At 52.0% G+C, this 17,576-nt stretch overlaps 10 protein-coding genes across 10 annotated transcripts; 5 read left to right on the top strand and 5 right to left on the bottom strand.

Moving 5' to 3' along the window:
• Positions 1–25: 25 nt before the first annotated feature.
• Positions 26–897, bottom strand: M436DRAFT_48861 (NAD(P)-binding protein; the record flags this gene model as incomplete). The annotated part of the gene is made up of 3 exons (XM_013571203.1): positions 26–112; positions 171–755; positions 808–897. The coding sequence occupies 3 exons, from the start codon at positions 895–897 to the stop codon at positions 26–28; spliced, it is 762 nt and encodes a 253-aa protein (XP_013426657.1).
• Positions 898–1,405: 508 nt separating this feature from the next.
• Positions 1,406–2,282, top strand: M436DRAFT_64325 (mitochondrial peroxiredoxin-like protein Prx1; the record flags this gene model as incomplete). The annotated part of the gene is made up of 3 exons (XM_013571227.1): positions 1,406–1,582; positions 1,632–1,787; positions 1,842–2,282. 3 exons carry the CDS (start codon positions 1,406–1,408, stop codon positions 2,280–2,282), a joined length of 774 nt encoding a protein of 257 aa, XP_013426681.1.
• A 480-nt stretch (positions 2,283–2,762) lies between these two features.
• On the top strand, positions 2,763–3,897 carry M436DRAFT_48333 (mitochondrial carrier; the record flags this gene model as incomplete). The annotated part of the gene is made up of 4 exons (XM_013571114.1): positions 2,763–3,020; positions 3,074–3,122; positions 3,177–3,193; positions 3,250–3,897. 4 exons carry the CDS (start codon positions 2,763–2,765, stop codon positions 3,895–3,897), a joined length of 972 nt encoding a protein of 323 aa, XP_013426568.1.
• A 433-nt stretch (positions 3,898–4,330) lies between these two features.
• M436DRAFT_73289 (NAD(P)-binding protein) lies at positions 4,331–5,395 on the top strand (the record flags this gene model as incomplete). Its single annotated transcript, XM_013571302.1, has 1 exon — positions 4,331–5,395. The coding sequence occupies one exon, from the start codon at positions 4,331–4,333 to the stop codon at positions 5,393–5,395; it is 1,065 nt and encodes a 354-aa protein (XP_013426756.1).
• A 54-nt stretch (positions 5,396–5,449) lies between these two features.
• M436DRAFT_48113 (competence/damage-inducible CinA family protein) lies at positions 5,450–5,989 on the bottom strand (the record flags this gene model as incomplete). Its single annotated transcript, XM_013571080.1, has 1 exon — positions 5,450–5,989. The coding sequence occupies one exon, from the start codon at positions 5,987–5,989 to the stop codon at positions 5,450–5,452; it is 540 nt and encodes a 179-aa protein (XP_013426534.1).
• Positions 5,990–6,429: 440 nt separating this feature from the next.
• Positions 6,430–7,544, top strand: M436DRAFT_64328 (ubiquitin fusion degradation protein; the record flags this gene model as incomplete). Its single annotated transcript, XM_013571228.1, has 2 exons — positions 6,430–6,432; positions 6,489–7,544. 2 exons carry the CDS (start codon positions 6,430–6,432, stop codon positions 7,542–7,544), a joined length of 1,059 nt encoding a protein of 352 aa, XP_013426682.1.
• An 889-nt stretch (positions 7,545–8,433) lies between these two features.
• On the bottom strand, positions 8,434–11,732 carry M436DRAFT_73292 (uncharacterized protein; the record flags this gene model as incomplete). Its single annotated transcript, XM_013571303.1, has 3 exons — positions 8,434–10,252; positions 10,304–10,778; positions 11,720–11,732. The coding sequence occupies 3 exons, from the start codon at positions 11,730–11,732 to the stop codon at positions 8,434–8,436; spliced, it is 2,307 nt and encodes a 768-aa protein (XP_013426757.1).
• A 602-nt stretch (positions 11,733–12,334) lies between these two features.
• Positions 12,335–14,007, bottom strand: M436DRAFT_48637 (PIG-X-domain-containing protein; the record flags this gene model as incomplete). Its single annotated transcript, XM_013571162.1, has 4 exons — positions 12,335–13,489; positions 13,544–13,607; positions 13,653–13,792; positions 13,858–14,007. 4 exons carry the CDS (start codon positions 14,005–14,007, stop codon positions 12,335–12,337), a joined length of 1,509 nt encoding a protein of 502 aa, XP_013426616.1.
• A 297-nt stretch (positions 14,008–14,304) lies between these two features.
• Positions 14,305–15,313, top strand: M436DRAFT_82430 (uncharacterized protein; the record flags this gene model as incomplete). The annotated part of the gene is made up of 3 exons (XM_013571304.1): positions 14,305–14,806; positions 14,859–14,975; positions 15,027–15,313. The coding sequence occupies 3 exons, from the start codon at positions 14,305–14,307 to the stop codon at positions 15,311–15,313; spliced, it is 906 nt and encodes a 301-aa protein (XP_013426758.1).
• A 63-nt stretch (positions 15,314–15,376) lies between these two features.
• Positions 15,377–16,956, bottom strand: M436DRAFT_82431 (uncharacterized protein; the record flags this gene model as incomplete). Its single annotated transcript, XM_013571305.1, has 4 exons — positions 15,377–15,500; positions 15,551–16,243; positions 16,295–16,866; positions 16,924–16,956. 4 exons carry the CDS (start codon positions 16,954–16,956, stop codon positions 15,377–15,379), a joined length of 1,422 nt encoding a protein of 473 aa, XP_013426759.1.
• Positions 16,957–17,576: the final 620 nt, after the last annotated feature.

A 17,576-nucleotide genomic window follows, 5' to 3' on the forward strand; every position in this document is an offset into this window, starting at 1 on the left:
TTCCTCAAAGTCACAAAGATACCACTCAGCTCGTCAGCCCACAATCAATGATGACATTCTGTCCCGTCATACTCCTCGACAAAGCAATTGCTCGTACTTGGTCCGCCACATCCTGGATAGAAAATCAGTAAACGACATCTTCTCCGACATAAGCATCGGCATCCACTTACATCAACCTCAGGCAACCTCTTCAACTTCGTCCCATTCTTATGCGCTTCCCTCTTCTGCTCCGAAAACTTCAACCCCCACTCCGTCAACATCAACCCGGGAGCCACCGAATTAAACCTGATCTTGGGCGCACAAATATTCGCCAAACACTTAGTCAAATGTATACTCGCGGCTTTGGTAACCGCATACGGCAATGAACTCCCACTAGGCTTGACACCAGCGATACTAGCTGTGGTTATAAACGCACCTGCCGTGGCATCAAGGTGCTCACGGCAAGCATAAGCCAACCACATGTGTGCTTTTACATTGTAGAGAAAACATTTATCCCAGTCTTCGTCGAAATGTTGTTCGTCAAAGTTCATAAAGTTTGTGAGGCGCGTGTAGCCTGCGTTGGAGATTACGACGTCGAGGCGGCCCATGGTGGAGAGGGTTTCTTGGACGAGAGAGTTTATGGCGTCGCGGTTGCCGATGTCTGCTTTTATGGCGTGGAAGCGGGGGGATGCTGTAGAGGACACGGTGCTGGGGATGGCATTGAGTTCTTTGAGGACGTCTTCGGCGCGGGAGCTGTTGTTTGCGTAGTTGATTACCTGTGAGGGGGTTAGGCTATGGTTGTTGCTGAAGTGCTTGAAAACAACATACTACTCGAAAGTCTGGTGCTAGCACACGGGCAATGGCAGCACCGAGACCTGCTGTACCGGCTGTGATTAGGGCAACTTTCTGTGCGGCCATGATGATAGAGGTGGTCCTTGGGGAGTCTCGAGGATTTGGAGACAAAGAGGTGTGGATTGAACGAAATCAAGGGTAAGATGACACTAGATGGTATACTTGGCCAAGGAGAGTAACAAGAAGTGCCGCGGGGTAGGTACTTGTGTTTACCCATCTCTCCCGAGTCCCACCTTGATGCTTGTGCGGAATAACGCCGCTGGCTGGTATTCCGTGATAGAGCAGTCTTTCCGCACACCATGTCCACTACGACCAATGGATGGATGCCGGTTGCACATGGCACCGACTCTACAATTTCGAGGCTCGCACACACCACCGGTTCGACATGTCTTGAGCGAAAAGATGTTCGTTGTGCAATACAACAAGCTCCCGGCGAAGCCTCCGGTCGACAGATACTCCAAAGCTGAAGCCGAGATCGGGCGGATAAATGACGTACACGCGGTCGGAAGTTTTGTGATATCCAAGTCGAACTCGAAGCAGACGTAGTGCAATTGCTTCACAGAACATATACACAATGTCTTCATTCTTCAGATCAGCACCCAGAGCTCTGTCTCGCGCATCAACATGCCAGCCTCTGGCTGCTCGCGCCAGAGCTGCTCCTTTCATGTACCGTGGTCTTGCCACAACACAGGAGCAGCCTCGCATTCGTCTTGGTTCTGTTGCCCCTGACTTCAGCGCAAAGACAACCAACGTATGTTCTAAGCGTACGTACAGCTGAGAGTTTCAATTGATAAGTGTAGGGTGACATCAAGTCGTTCCACGAGTGGATCGGTGACAGCTGGGCAATCCTGTTCAGTCACCCGGCCGACTACACACCTGTATGCACAACCGAACTTGGTGCCTTTGCCAAGTTGAAGAACGAGTTTGATGCCCGTGGTGTCAAGATGATTGGCCTGGTATGTAATCGAAAGTGTTTGGGATGTACAGAACAAAGCTGACCGAGGCTGCAGAGCGCCAACGACCTTGGCTCGCACGAGGGTTGGATCCAGGACATCAACGAGATCGCAAACACCAACCTCTCATTCCCCATCATCGCCGACCACGACAGAAAGGTTGCCTTCCTGTATGACATGATCAACCAGGAGGATCTGGACGATGCAGCTAAGAAGAGCATCGCCTTCACGATCCGCTCCGTCTTTGTCATAGATCCCCAGAAGAAGGTCCGCCTGACCATGATGTACCCTGCCAGCACTGGCAGAAACAGCGCTGAGGTTCTTAGAGTTATCGACTCGCTCCAGACTGCCGATAAGAAGGGCATTGCTACACCCATCAACTGGCAGGTTGGTGAGGATGTCATCGTCCCTCCTGCAGTCTCGACAGAGGATGCAAAGAAGAAGTTCAACAACGTCAGGGAGCTGAAGCCTTACCTCCGCTATGCTGAGATCAAGTAGAGGATTGGTGTCAGAACAGACAAAGCCAAGATAGACATGATGAACCAAAATTAGATTCTTTGTAACTCTGACGTGTACCCTGTCATGGTTAGTGAACTGTTTCCAGAAGACGAATAGAACGAGTCTAACAGCTCTTAGCATCCGATCCGTTGCTGCGTGGGCAAGGAAGAGCTGCGTGTTTGGTGCTCTTTCGGCGTCCATTCGGCCGGGCAGTCTCTTGTGAGCCTCGGCTCCCCGGATTTCGTTGTGGTTCCCGAAACCCCTCGGGAAAGCTGCTGGAAATATTGCATGAACATGTGAAGAGCACGACCGGCATCATCGGCGCGGCCTTTTTGGCATCCAGACTTTCTTCTTTCTTGCCAGCCCTTCTCCTCTCTCTGTTCCTCATTCTCTCTTCAGTCCAAGGTCCAATCTCTCAAGGAGCTCTAACCCCAGCTGTCACTCCCCTCGGCTTCTCCACATCCGCTTCGGCGTCATACCATGTCGAAATCAAGCCTACCCAGCGTCGAGGATCTGCCGTCGGCAGAGGAGCTGAAAGAAGATGCTGTCGTCGCAACGAAACAAACATTCGCGAGTCTGCGATCCCTAGTGGCAGGAGGTGCTGGTGGTGTGGCTGCCGTCATTGTCGGACACCCCTTCGATCTGGTCAAGGTGCGCTTGCAAACCGCTCAAGCCGGCGTTTACAGCGGCGCAATGGATGTTGTGAGGAGGACTGTTGCAAAGGAAGGTCTCGTGAGGGTATGCTATCTTTTGTTCTGCTGCGCTTACGACGACGACTCACAATGCTCTAGGGTCTTTACGCTGGTGTTTCGGCTCCTCTGGTTGGAGTCACTCCAATGTGTAAGTCCAGCTCCCCAAAGCCCCATCAATACATTCACTAACCTTGCGTTACAGTCGCCGTCAGCTTCTGGGTATTTTTGCACCCGTCCCAAAGAAACCCGTCTCGCACGCGACTGACACAAGACAGGGATACGATCTGGGCAAGAAGCTCGTCAGGTCGCTCAGCACAGTAGAGAATAACCAGTTCACCACTGGCCAGATCTGCGCCGCCGGTGCCTTCTCCGCCGTTCCCACCACCGCCATCGCAGCCCCCTTTGAGCGTGTCAAGGTCTTGCTGCAGATCCAGGGTCAAAAGACATTGGCTCCCGGCGAGAAGCCAAAGTACGCAGGTGGTGTTGATGTCGTGCGTCAACTCTACAGGGAGGGTGGTATCAGGTCTGTCTTCAGAGGAAGCGCCATGACACTCGCCAGAGACGCTCCTGGATCAGCAGCCTACTTTGCAGCCTACGAAACCGTCAAGCGTGCACTCACGCCCAAGAACGCAGACGGCACACCCGGCGAGCTCAGTCTGCTTGCCGTCATGGCTGCTGGAGGTGCTGCCGGTATTGCCATGTGGATTCCTGTCTTCCCCGTTGACACCGTCAAGAGTCGTCTGCAATCGGCAGAGGGCAACCCTACCATCAGCGGTACCGTCAAGGAGCTCTACAGAAGAGGAGGCTACAAGGCATTCTTCCCTGGTATTGGTCCCGCAATGGCTCGTGCTGTCCCCGCCAACGCTGCCACTTTCCTCGGAGTGGAACTGGCCCAGAAGGCCATGTCCAAGATGTTTGACTAGACTTATAGACCCCTCACAAAGCAAGGTTCAAAAAAGCGTCGTCCGTGTCTTTTGCGATTGGTTGGTTTTGTCTGCATTTTCTGAAACGACTTTCGCGAGTCAGGAGGAACCGCCAAGACATGGAGGTCTGGAGCGGTTCGCCTTGAACCCCTTGACGATCATATATTTTCGGTCTCCACCCGCAAGCAACTGGCCAAAGGATTGGACTGGTCGGCCTCGGAGACTCCAGCCAATATCCACAGGTTTCAGTTGTTTATATATTCTGCAATCAAGAGCAAAGTATGGTTGAGCAGGCCTGATAGATTGAGGGCCACGCGAAGTGAGCCGCATAGAAACCTCTCTCCAGATAAAGTCAAGTCTTTCTGCCTCTGTAAATTTTCTTTACTCTTCGCATCCATATCTTGACTTTAGTTACCACACTTCCTTTCCAATCATGTCTGTCGAAACAATCGTTCTCACTGGCTCCACTGGCTTTTGCGGCTTCGCCATCCTTCAAGAAGCACTTCAGTTTGACTACAACATCCGCCTCGTAGTCCGCAGCGAAGCAAAAGCAGAAATCCTTCGCAACAATCCCTGCTTCAAGTCTTTGACCCGCAAAACACCCCTACGATGCAGTTTTCACATCATCCCTGACCTCGGTGTTTCTGGCGCTCTGGATGAAGTCACAAAGGGAGCTGATTACATCATTCATGCTGCTTCGCCATTGCCATTTTCGAATCTTGCACTCACTGCTGAGCAGCAGTATAAGGAGATGGTGGAGCCGGCCATCAACAACACTCTGAGGGCTTTGGAGTCTGCGGAAAAGAGTGGCAGTGTGAAGAGAGTGGTGGTCACTTCTTCGTGCGCTATCTTTATCTCTCCGGAACTGCTGGGTGGGCCGGTATCTGAGCCTGTGGTTGTCACTGAGGAGACTGTCAATGCTGACATGGCGCCACCGTATGCGAATGTGTTGCATGCATATGTCGCGTCAAAGACTTGTTCGTTCCTGAGAGCGAGAGAGTGGATGGCAGAGCACAAGCGTAGCTTTGACGTCGTCAACATCTGCCCGACGTATGTGCAGGGACGTAATGAGCTGGCCACTTCACCAACAGACTTGCTGTCGACATCCAACGTCTTGTTCTTGAGAATGGCATTGGGATTGGCGCCGAAGGATTCGCCTGCTGAGATTGCTTCGGTGGTGCATGTGGAGGATGTAGCTGCCATTCATGTTGCTGCTCTCAACAAGGAAAGAATCCCTGCTGGAGAGTATCTGTTTGGTCAGGAAGTGCAGTGGAATGATGTCAACAGGATCACCGAGGAGTTGTTCCCCGAGCAGGTTGCGCAGGGAATCTTGCCGTGTACAGGAGACATTGCAACAAAGAGCGTGGTGTGCAGCAAGGAGAAGACGGAAAAGACTTTTGATATTGAGCTCAAGAGTGTGGAGGACATGGTTGAGGATTTGATGGAGCAATTCCTTGAGCTCTCGGGTGTGAAGAGAGATGATGACGATGACGAGTAGAGTCCAGCAAGAAGAGTAATATGATAGATCCTCATAGAAACAGAGCTAAAGTTTTTATAGTTTAGCATCACCAGTGATAACATCCTTGACCAACTTCAAGCCTTCCTCGGCAAATCTGACCATATTGGCTACTCTATCGCCTCCCAGTCCCGTCTCTACTTCTCTGGTGAAGGTGCCCTTCTCGCAGTCAACGGCAAGGGCAACATATCCAGGCGTCCTGTTCCTCGTGTCACCACCAGTGGGCCCAGCAGTGCCCGACTCAGCAATGACATAATCAGCCTTCAGCTCTCCTCTAACGTGTTTGGCAAGTCCAGCAACAATATCAGGTGTAGGACCTGAATAGCCCTTGATGTTCTCATCAGTCCATCCCGCGTAGGCGATTCTGGAAGGTAGAGTGTAGAGAGTCAAGCCGCCCTTGTAGATCTTGGAGGCGCCGGGTGTGGAGAGAATTGACGAAGAAAGCAGGCCTCCAGCGGCGGTTTCGGCAATGGCGATGGTTTCGTTGCGTTCGCGGAGGAGAGAGGTTACTTCGTTCAAGGTGTCACGGAGAGAAGGTGGGGGGAAGTGGGTTGATGCGTCGGAAGAGGAGCTCATTCTGGCGATTGTTTTGAGATGTTTGTGATTGGAGTTTCGTGAATTGGATAGAGCTCTCCTCGACAGTAGCTGGAACATTTAAATGAAATTGCTGTGGTTGTTGCGAGTTATAAGACTGAGGTCACTCGGGTGTTTGTAAGCAAAGAGGTCGGTGACGTGACCATGGCACTGTGTGTAGGTATCTATCATGAGCATCACAACTATCAATTCAGCAACAAAAGACTGGCGAATATATAGTGATAACCATGTACTTGATTCGGTCTTTGACAGATGTTTACTAAAGAAAAGAATGTTCAGAATGATAATTTAAAATGATTGAGTGAATGAGAAATAGTTCGAAGGGCTGATTTCGTCATGACGGAGCTCCACACTTTCACAAGACAAAGACACCAAAACACCCTTCTTCTGTCTTCGTTGACACAACCAAGATCATCGCAACCATGGTATGCCGCCCTCTAGCTCACACAGTGCCAGGACAAACAACTGACATCACTATCAGTACCGCAACGACCCCCTCGCCATGTACAACCAAGGCCTGCTGTCGCGAGGCGGCCGCCCTCGCCGCTTCGACGAGTACTACCGCTGCTACCCAGTCCTCATGAAGACCGACCGTCAAGACGTCATCCACGGCGGCAAGGTCTACCTGCCCGCCTCTGCCCTCGACAAGCTCACCCAACTGCACATCACCTACCCCATGCTCTTCGAACTCATCAACGGCGCAAAGCAAACAAAGACGCACGCCGGTGTCCTCGAATTCACCGCAGAAGAAGGCAAAATCTACCTCCCCAACTGGATCATGCGATCGCTGCTGCTGGATCCTGGAGACCTGTTGCAGATCAAATCTACAGACTTGCCTTCTGGTTCCTTCATCAAGCTGCAACCGCAAAGTCCTGCTTTCCTCGACATCTCGGACCCCAAAGCTGTGCTGGAGAATGTATTTCGCAGCTACTCCTGCCTGACCAAAGGCGACATCTTCTCCTTCAACTACGTCGATCAAATCCACGAAGTCGCCGTCCTCGAAGTAAAACCAGACAAGGACTCCCACAGCATCAGCGTCCAAGAAACAGATCTGAGCGTCGACTTTGCCGCCCCGGTCGGTTACGTAGAACCAGAGCGCAACAGCGGCACCTCCACACCTTCTCAGGTCAAGAACATGGGCGGCGCTCTGCACACCCAAGGCACAATGGCCCAAGCGATAAACTACGATGCCATTGCCCCTTCCTCCACCGACGCCGCAACCGGCCACGCGGCAGCTGCCTCCCACTTCCTCTCCCAAGGCCACCGCTTGGTCGCAAAGAAAGGCAGCAAAACCGCAACGCCCTCCTCGACCGGCACTTCTACCCCTGCTGCTCAACAAACAGTGGGAATACCTGGTATGGCCAAGACTCAGCCTCGTAGAAATGGCCCTCAGCCACTGCGTTTGGAGCCGAACAAGTTGTTCTTTGGCTACGAGGTCAAGCCCAAGCCTGCGAAGAAAGACGAAGGCCAAGAGGAGCAACACCAGAAAAAACACTTTTTCTCAGGTGAGGGACAGACTCTTAGGAAGAAGAAATGAGCATGCCCCTTCGCTATGGAGGAGCAAGAGGTTGATGACTGGCGTTTTTACTCAATGGAGCGGCGTTTTTGGTAGCAGCCCTCGCTCATGAAGGCTGGGATGGTAGATGGTCTCTGCGCATTTGCATTTATTCTGGCGTTTCTTTTCACTTTGATTCCTTACGAATCAGAATCGCTACAACCGGTCCACATCTTCTCAAACCGCGAAGGAAAGTCTACTTCTCATCTCGGAGCTAATTGCTTTTGACCTTCTCCTCTGATTCGAACAAGATTCATTCCATATTCCATGTAAGGGTCAGGGTGCTACCACCGGGCATCGTCCCCTGAGCATCTGCATCTCATGTTTCTGCATTCTAAAGATGGCACTGATGGCTCAAGAGTTCTGTAAGAGGATATCATCCCATCATGTCCATCGTATAGTCCCTAGCGATCAATGATGCTGACCTTGCTTCTCCCGGTCAAGATGGCAAAAGGCTGTGGATCCAACTTGTAATAACGACACTTTCCACCTTACACAAGAACTATCATGCTTCCACAGATATGTTATGACAACCCAGATGCTGGATAGCTGACGACTACACTACATACCTCGTAAGACAGTAGGTAGGCACGGACTGAGCGAGACAGTTCTGTCGTCCTGTCTCCGAAGCATATGGATCAAAGAGAATCACCAAGCATCAGGCAAATCAAGAGAGAGAGAGAGCGAGAAAAAGGATGGACTATTCAATTTTCTATGATAGCCATGCGACTCTAATCGAGCAGAGATGAGGAAATGAGAAACGGAAAAATGACATGACCCTCCTTGTCCTGAAAGAGCTCCAACCGACACAAAACAGAACGCCTTCGGAAACTTTCTAGCTAATGCTCTTTCATCAATGGATTTCTTTCCTCTAATTACCAGTCTTGCGTTTTTTACTCGGTGTTTCCTCATCATCACCTACCGCTTTCGTTGCATCCGGCGGACTCGTGCCAGCGGAACTAACGCTACCAACCACTCTGCCACCACGCTCATCAATGCTCAGACCCCCATCGTTGACTCCCTGTGCTCCGGTGTCGCCAAACAGGTCATCTGTGTCCGGCATTCCATTCGCTCGAGCATAGTCCCAATCAAAGCCAAGGTCATCGTTGAGGCCCTGCGTTGGCGCAGAGGTGCTCGGGTATGAAGATTGCTGAGGCGCAGACGTCGTGTCAAAAGTGCCAAAGTATCCGTCATCGGTTTCGTTAAGGTAGGTGCCCAAGTCGAAATCGCCAGGATTGCCCAGGTCTTCAAAGTTGTTGGCGTTGATACCCGGGATGGCACCTGTGGGCGACAACGGTTGCAGGCGTCCTGCCAGATCTGCGACCTTGGAGTCTTGCTCCTGTTGCATTTTGGCTAACATTTCAAGTTGAGCGTTGTTCTGACGAAGAGCTTCGAGCGAAGGCATTGTTGGTGGATTAGGCATCATCAGGGCGTTGTTGGCACCAGGTTGAGCGGCCGTGGCGCCTGCGCCTGTAGCTCCCGATGCTGCTATCATCGAGAGCACCTCGTCACGCTCTTGTTGAGTCAGTGTGCTGTTGCTGTTGACCGCCTGCAAGTGATCGAGGGCACTGTTCATGTCAAAGTTTGCGGCTACACCGCCATTGTTGGGCGAGTTGCTGGCATTCACGTTGTGAATGAGATTCATTACGTCGTCGTTTTCTGGGAATTGGTGAACAAAGTCGGGTGTCGGTGCGTCGTCCTTAATGACAGGGGTCACCGAGGCCCTTTGTGGTTGTTGCGATTGGTGAGGTCGTGGTTGGGGTGGGTGGGGCCCATATTGTGCTGTGTTTTGGCCATGTTGCGCAGGTCCAGGACTAGTGGACGAGCGGACAGAAGGACTTGCATTCGAGAAAGGAGAGGCTGAGAGATTTTGCGCGCCAGGAGCAGGTAAAAGCAGCGGTCGTTTTTGGTAGCGTTGCAATTGTTGATTGTTGATGTTGTTGGCATTGCCTTCATTCATATCACCATCGCCCATGTCGAAGACACTACCTTGTTGCTGGGCCTGCTGCGGAATGGAAGCACTGCTGAGGAAGCTGGCCAGGTTTGGAGGACCGGAATGGCCATCCAAGCTGCGATTGTAGAAGGTAGCCAGGAAGGTGAGAATAGCGTTTATTGAATTTTCATGCCGGTCGTGAAGAGCTTGAAAAGCAGTTGCTTGTCGGTAGAATTGCTCATTTTGATCTTTCAAAGACGTGATCATCTTCGATATGACGCTTTGCTGGCGTTTTAGATTCTGCAATTCGGTACGGAAAGTGCCCATGTCCTGCCGCGGGATGGTCGCCATGAGTCCTGCAGCTCCATCGCCAGCGTCGGGTGAGTTCTTATGCTCATCGTCGCTATCGCCTGGCTCGCGCTTCTCCTGGTCTCGTTTCCTCTTGGAGCCCGAAGATTTGGCGGCAGGCTTTTGGATGAGCCACAAAAGATCAGGTCGGCCTCTCTTGAAGTACTCGTGCCAGTAGACGCTGGGATCCTTGACTTTCTTCTCGGCCGCCTTCATCGAGTTGGCGTTGAGACCCACCTTCTTGTGGAAACCGTACATGTTGAGTTGGCGCACAAATGATGCATAGTTGTTGTGTTTGAAGAGCTCAGGAATCAGAGTACGCGCAAATTCGTCTTCATCGAGGACAATGAATGAGTTACCATCGTCGGACCAGCGAATCAATTCGGTATTATTAGACGAATCGAGAAAGCTGCATGTGTGTTAGCAGAGGCTTCTTTGTAGAGCGGTTGGGCAAACGTACCTGCTCAGCTTTTGTACGAATGGCGGGATCTGTTTTCGCTTGGCTTGGGCGTCCTTTTTGGCGATGGCGGCCTTCTGGTCCAAGTCGTGCTCTTCTTCATGCTCCATATCCTCCCATACACGGTCGGACTGGTTGTTGAAATTACTCCATTGGTTTCTTTGGGGTGTGCGAGCGACCTGCTGGTTGGTGTTCCTGCGTACGAGCTGATTCGAAGGAGGAACTACCGGTTGGCTGTAGCTGGGCGCCTGAGTCGTAGGGACCTGCGGGGGGAAAAAGTTGGCAGCGCCGTTTGTATTGTTGATCGAGGTGTCGTAGGGCGGGAGGTCGGGGAAGGTGTTGGATACGTCGTTGGAGAGAGGATTCCGGTACGGCGACAGAGGGTCGTTGAGGCCGAAGGATGTGTCTTGAATGGGCTGTGGGTATGGGTATGTCGCGTCCTGGGCACTGCCGTCGGCCGCACGCTTGCGGGAACGTGCTTGGGCCTGCATCTGATCGTTTGTATGGCTGAGACGAGTCGTCGCTGGAGCGGGTAGATGCTGCCTGGTTACCCGTCGCAGAGGCTGGCGTAGGAAAGTGGGTAGCGACGCGATTGATATAGGCGGAGAGTGTAGAAGTCTAGTCAAGTGCGAATGAAATGGCTATCGTCCTTCCGGACCAGTTGGCATTGTCGTATGAAGGATGGTCTTATGGTCGGGTCAGATCAGGCCTCAGACCAGGGCCGAGTGAGAAGACGCGATGAGTCTTTTGTCCGGTCTAGCAAGTTCCGTGTGTCTCTGCGCGCGAGGGAAGTTGTGTGTGTCTCAGTGCGCGACTGGTTGTTGATACAGACGCAGATGTCCGAGACAAGTGTACAGTCCACGTGGATGAATTCAACTGCAATGGGTCGAAATCTCTTTCTCGTCATCGCTCTTTCCTTTCGGTCATGCTATGCGATTTTCTGACAGCGCGGGCAGGCACGCACGTCACAAGCGGTCCAAGCTTTCTCGATTCCCAGGCACTCACAGGACCCTCGTCTTTCGTTCCTGTCGCCGAACCTCACCTTTCTTTCGATCACTGAGCCCGTCGTTGAGATCGTCTGGCTCGAGTATTCATTTACGCCGTCTCTCTGTGTTGTCTACATGTACGGCCCAAGTCGCTTTTACCTGGCGTCTGGTACTCGGGCTTCCTCCGCCAGCGTCTTTCTACGACATTTGTGCTCCGACACTCTTCGTCCTTTCATCATTACTCAGCTTCCGATTTCATGATACACAACATGCATCCGCCAATCTGAAGATAGATCTCGACATCAACCATCGTTTCGTTCAAGGTGTCAATAACTGACGAGTCTATCAAGACACATGCGTGAGTGAGGCTACCCGAATACAGAATTCGCGGCTCTTTGACCGGCGGAAAGTCCACCCGAGCGGACCCTGCTACCTTTTATCGACATCCTGCCATCCCTCGGCCTTGAAAGAACCGTCTGTTGTGTTTATCGAGATTTTGTATGTACGGTATGCGACCATCGGTTCTTGCCAACCCAAAGAACACGTGTCCAATGAGTCTTCTCGTCTTCACCCCGATGTGTCCACGCAAAGTCTGCATGCACATTGCTCTGCTAATATTGCTCGATCCTTTCTGTAAAACTAGCAATCAAAACGTGAGTAAGATATAGAAAAGCACTTCCGCAGATTGATTCAATTCCAGATCACCAAAACGAGGCTCTGATGGCTCCGTCAATTTACTAGGTGAAATCATCCTGAGCTTCGCTTGATTTCCAAGGCTGCTATTTTCTAGAACCTTCTGAAAATTAGGTTCCCATCTGTCGGTGTGTCCTCGTACATCTTACATGCGGTGATCGGATCTGGTTGTCTATCTTCGATCGGCGCAAATTTATGTAAAAATGTCTAAAAAGTGCAATGAGTCCAACTTAGAGGGGTCTCGGTCATCATTTGCTCGAGAGAATGAATGTCAAGCATTATTCGGTCACTTCTCTCACATTCTCATGATCTATGCACTATCAGATATGCGAGAGTATAGTTGAGGAAGAACTGATCACTCCTTCTTCCCACCCTTCTCAACCTTTGTACTAGCCGGTCTGAGCAAACACCACATCACCCACAAGAATCCAAGCAATACAGCCACTCCAGTGCCCATCTCCACATACTTAGTCTTCGTCTCATCCAACACAGGTATTTCCAGCGTCTCCATCAACGTCTTTGTCTCCGCCCCAGCACCGATATGATGGAATAGAGTCTTGGGTCCAAAAAGCCCGTCAAACCCAACATTTGTGCGATCGAAAGGGTTCACAGCCATCTTCAGTCCATCTTCAGCTTCGCAGGCCCAAAAGACTGCTGGCCAGGGTATGTGTGCGATGTGTGTGCCGTCTGTGGAGGGTGGCATGTAGCGTGTGTGGAACGGAATCGTCACGCTCCAGGTCTCGTTGTTTGCAGATGGTGTTTCAGGGTGTGCGAGCTCAAGCAGTGCTGCAGAGCCCCATTGAGCTGTTGTCCAGACTGGAGCCTCGAGATCGGTGGCGCCGCTCAGACTACGCAGAGCGACCAGGTTCTGCGAAGCGAGAAACAGAGGATCAGAGAGCTGATAGCGGTCGACGAAGACGGAGGATGGGAGTGTCAGATAAGCGTGCAGTGCACAAGATTCGTCAGGCTGTTCCAGTGCATTGCTAGGGAACTTGAGCTCCAGTGTAGGATGTAGTCCTGTAGGTTGGCGGAAAGAGGTTTCGAACACAACATCCTCAGATTGCTTTGACGCAGCATGGTGTCTTGAAGGAAAGGAAAACATGGTCGCGCTAGGTTTCGTATCCTCGCCAACCACAGTCAGTAGTCCACTCAGTGCAATCTCTCCTTCCTCAGTAGGCTTCTCAACATTTAAGATGCCAACCTCGAGAGCGTCCGAGGAAGGCTGCAGACGCAGAGTCTCGTCCCAAACACCTTGACTGCCATCGGCAGCAACGGCCCAGTCCCAATAGGCACTGATGCGAAGCGCGTGAGATATCGTATCGTAGTCAAGGTCCAACGAGCTGGCCTGAGCAAGAGACGTGACTTGAGCATGGCAAGATGTATCTGAGGTTTCACAGATAGTCGAGGAGAGGTAGCCAATTAGTCTTGTTAGACGCGCCAGAGGCTTGTAGTACTGATATTTGGCGGACATGGCAAATCGCTCAGACAGTATTTGCGGCGTTGAGAACGACTTGAGCAGAACGTTAGCTTTGGTACGGCAACTTAGTGGTGGATGCAGTGATACCTCCAAAGATGTACATTCGACAGCCTCACCAAAGACTTTACCCAGGAGCGGGCATAGCGAATCTCTATACCATTCAGTATGACATCAAGTGTAGCATTTGAGAACATACGCAGATGCATTCTCCCCAGGAGAATAGAAAACATGGAAGCCAGATGGTACTCTTGACGAAAAGGGCGTTACGGCATCGTAATTCCATTCTGCAGACCAGCGAATATGAATCTCATGACTTTGCTCCAGAACATCGACAACCTTGACAGATATTGTTAGCTTGATGCTATTCCAGTATATGGTTCAAGAAAGGAGCATCTCCATACCTCTTTGGGCAGTTCCCGCGTGCCGACTGTAAGTCTCCATTCTTTGGCGGCCTTGAGACCTGGTAGCTTTATAGAGTCGCTGGTAACATCAAGTGTCGCAGGATCGACTCCGCTGGCCTCATGTAACAGGTATGTAATTCTTTGCTTCATTGTTTATTTTGGAAGACAAAGGCCAGTCTCGCGACTTGTTGTCTGGCTTGATTGATAACAATAGAGTGACTGCAAGCGTCAAAGCGTGCTGATGTTTGTCAGTCATGCTGAGATTTGCTCACAGCCAGGCAACCACTTCAGCTTTTTGTGTTCCAGCCACTATTTCGAAATGGCACTGCCACGGTGTCCTCGCCACTTTCAGGAACCAAACAATACAGCAATTACAGTGAATAAAACACAGCTGGTCTTCATTCTTCATCCCCTAGCCATCAACTTATCACACTAGACATCGCCACAATGCGGTTGTCCGCCCTCCTCGTGGCCCTCCTCGTGGCCCTCCTCTCAGGCCTAAACCTAACCCACGCCCTCCGCAAACCCTCCGACAGCGTTCTCCTCTCTAAGATCTCCTCCTTGACTCTTCGCTCTGGCCAGAAAACCAGCGCTCGCCGCAGCTCTCCAATCCCGCAACTCCAATGCACAGGAGGCAATGCAAGAGGTCTTTACGATGTAGATGTCATGCGCTGCAGCAATGCAGGCTCAGACTACGATGACGATAACGTGCAATGGACTTGCAAGGCTTCTCTACCGCCGGAGTTTAAGTTGGGAAGTACAGATGTTTCGTGTGAAGGATATGATTCCCCTGAGGATCCGTATGTGTTGAAGGGGAGTTGTGGGGTGAGCTATAGGCTGGTGCTTACGGAGGAGGGAGAGAAAAAGTATGGTCACAGAGTGGATGATGACGGTAGGAGTGGCTCGTCGTCGACTGGTGAGAAACTCATCTTCTGGGCCTTCTTCACATGTAAGTTGTCATGTGTTCTGCGTCGTGTTTCACCGACTAACTGACATCACAGTTGTTGCGGGCATGATTGTCTATGGAGTCTGGGACTCTTGCGTCAGAGGGAACAACAGACGCCCACCTCACGCAGGTGGCGGTTATGGAGGTGGTTGGGGCGGTGATGATAACAATGGTAATCTATACTTTCAAGCAAGGTCGTCTGCAAACTGCTAACAGAAGTCAGATGATGCACCACCTCCTTACACACCATACGGCAAATCAAGCTCAGGTCGCAACTACGGCACGCAGAATGGCCAAGCTTGGAGACCTGGTTTCTGGACTGGAACAGGCGCAGGAGCTGCTGCAGGTGCCGCTGCGGGATACATGGCTGGAAACAGAGCAAGTGGCTCGCGCAGCAATTCTAACAGATCGAACAGCGGAGGATGGGGAGGTAGCACCGGCTCAAGCTCTCCTGCACCATCATCGTCGAGATACGAGAGCACCGGTTTCGGCTCATCGAGCCGCAGATAAAACACCCTTGAAGGGCTTTTTGTAACTACATATCCCTACTATCGCTGATATCCCATCAACCGATCACTTGAATTGAATTACCGGGAAGTACCTCGGTCCTGCAAACCCTGTAGCCATGACGGTCTGTATATCAATATTCTTGTTGACATATGGTGTTTGTAACTTCAACAGAATGTGCGTCCCAGATCTGTTCGATTCGTTAACAATGTTTGAGGAAGCTCAATTGGTAGTGCGTACACAGGAGGATCGAACTTGATCGCTATCCGATTCCTGTTATCCTTAATCTTGAATCTTGCCCTCGCAACAGTGTCGCTCTTGTGTCGATCGGGCTCTGGACTCAACCGAGCTGCTTCGGACCGCTCCATGGGTATATGTGGTTGTCGCATACGCATGCGTGCATAATTGGTTCGATACCGTGATTCCCAGATGTCCTCATCGTCATACTCGCGAAGGTTTCGCTCCCTGCGCCTTCTATCGGCGAGCACATCTGGCCTGGTGGGATCTTCAGGCCAGGTGATTTCCTCGTCGCTCAAAACAACTATGCGGCCATCCGGAGACTCTCTCAAATCTGCGGGATCGTCACAATTCCGGCTGTCAAAGTCATTTCTGTTCCCAATCTGTCGGCTGGGAGGCCATGATGTGTCCCTAGTTGTGGGTATTGAGTTCCACACATCATCGGCATCGTCCTCGTCCTGGGATTGGTCATCTGCTGGGGAGTCGACGGGCGAGAAGAAGCCAGCACCTCTGCGCGTACCGATCGCACGGGCGACCTCTGGATCGTGAATACCCTCCAACAAGCTAAGACGCACAGGGTCGTGAGTACGCCTTGGCGGTGGGCTCCTTGGTGGATTCAGGTAATGCGTGGAGCTGTTGATGTACGGCTGGAGGTCGTCGCGACTCATACCGACATAGACCAGACCCTCCTTTACCCTGCTATGTATTAGCAGGAGATATAGAGAGACGTGGATGCGACCATCTCACGGAGCAGTGAAGCCGTTTTCAGGCGCGATGATGTACAGCTTCTCCAAACAGAAAGTCGAGTCATCGTGATGGCGCAGTACAATGTTGCACTTGGAGGCACGAGAGCAGTAGACGCTCTTGTCGTGCTTGAGGATGTTCTCGGGACCAAAGTCGATGCCGCTGAGCTCTTCGTTGTGTACTTCGCCATCGCAGCTTTCGAGTTCAAGCTTCAGCCTGCCCGGCTCAACCTGACCGTAGCGGCCGTATTTGTGGTTCGACTCGTGAGTCAGCTTTCTTCTCTTGACGTTCCACTGTCTGGGCTCGTCGAGGTCGGACGAAGGCTGGTCGATGGCAGAACGGGCAAAGCGAGGAGGAGACTGTTCGGTGGGATCCCGATAGCGTCTACGTCGCAAGCGCGAAGGAGGAGGGGCCCATCTGGCGTTGCGCTCGGCATCTTCAGACTCCCTTCTTAGCTCGTTGCTTCTCTGAACAACGCGACGAAGCCTTTCCATCCTCGTAGGGACAGTCTGGGTGGTAGCGTCATCAGGGTTGGAGGTCGAGTTTGTAGCGGAGGGGTAGTCGTAGTCATGCGGCTGCGCGTCCCAGTCAGCCATACGAAATCGCTACCGACAGAGGCCATGCGATCATACAGCAAATGGAGCCCACGACCTTCGCTCTGACATGGTTGCCCTGGTTCGTGTGTGCTCGTCCGGATGCGGGGTCTTGGTCGTCTGGAGCTGCGAGATGTCGTTGGCGCAGTGACTCTGCTCGGACCGAAGGTATCCTAGGGCTATCGTAGACAAAGATATGTCGAGTCAGTAATGGATGTAGCCGTTGTCGTGTCTCGAGTAGAGTTCTTGGAATGCAGTGGTCGAGGTGGATGGACTGGACTGCATGGCGCAGGTCGACGTGGGCTCGTGCGGGTGCCGAGCGGCGAAGATCCGCAAAATCGGGATCGTCCCCCAAGCCCTACCGGGCCAATCCGCTCGCTTTAACTTTCGGTAGACTTCGCCGTTGACGCCTCGGCACCAGCTCCCTCTTACTCTCCTCGCAATGAGTGAGCCATCTGGGCCGCAATCGGGCACATTTTATCAGCTAGTCCTCGACCCGTGTCGGCATCCTGTTTCTAACACTTGCTCACTCACCGGCCGTAACATCCAACCGTGTTCCTGCTTTTACCGCTCCGCTATGCAGGGCTCGCTGTGCTTTCTCTCGGTGAACATCTGTCCTAGGAGCAAGTCTTCTTGTGTTCGCGCTTGGTTAATCATGGCACGCTGACTGCACTGGTATGAAAAGTTGCTAC

The sequence above is a fragment of the Aureobasidium namibiae genome (genome assembly GCF_000721765.1).
Source record: "Aureobasidium namibiae CBS 147.97 unplaced genomic scaffold scaffold_10, whole genome shotgun sequence".
Classification (NCBI taxonomy): domain Eukaryota; kingdom Fungi; phylum Ascomycota; class Dothideomycetes; order Dothideales; family Saccotheciaceae; genus Aureobasidium; species Aureobasidium namibiae.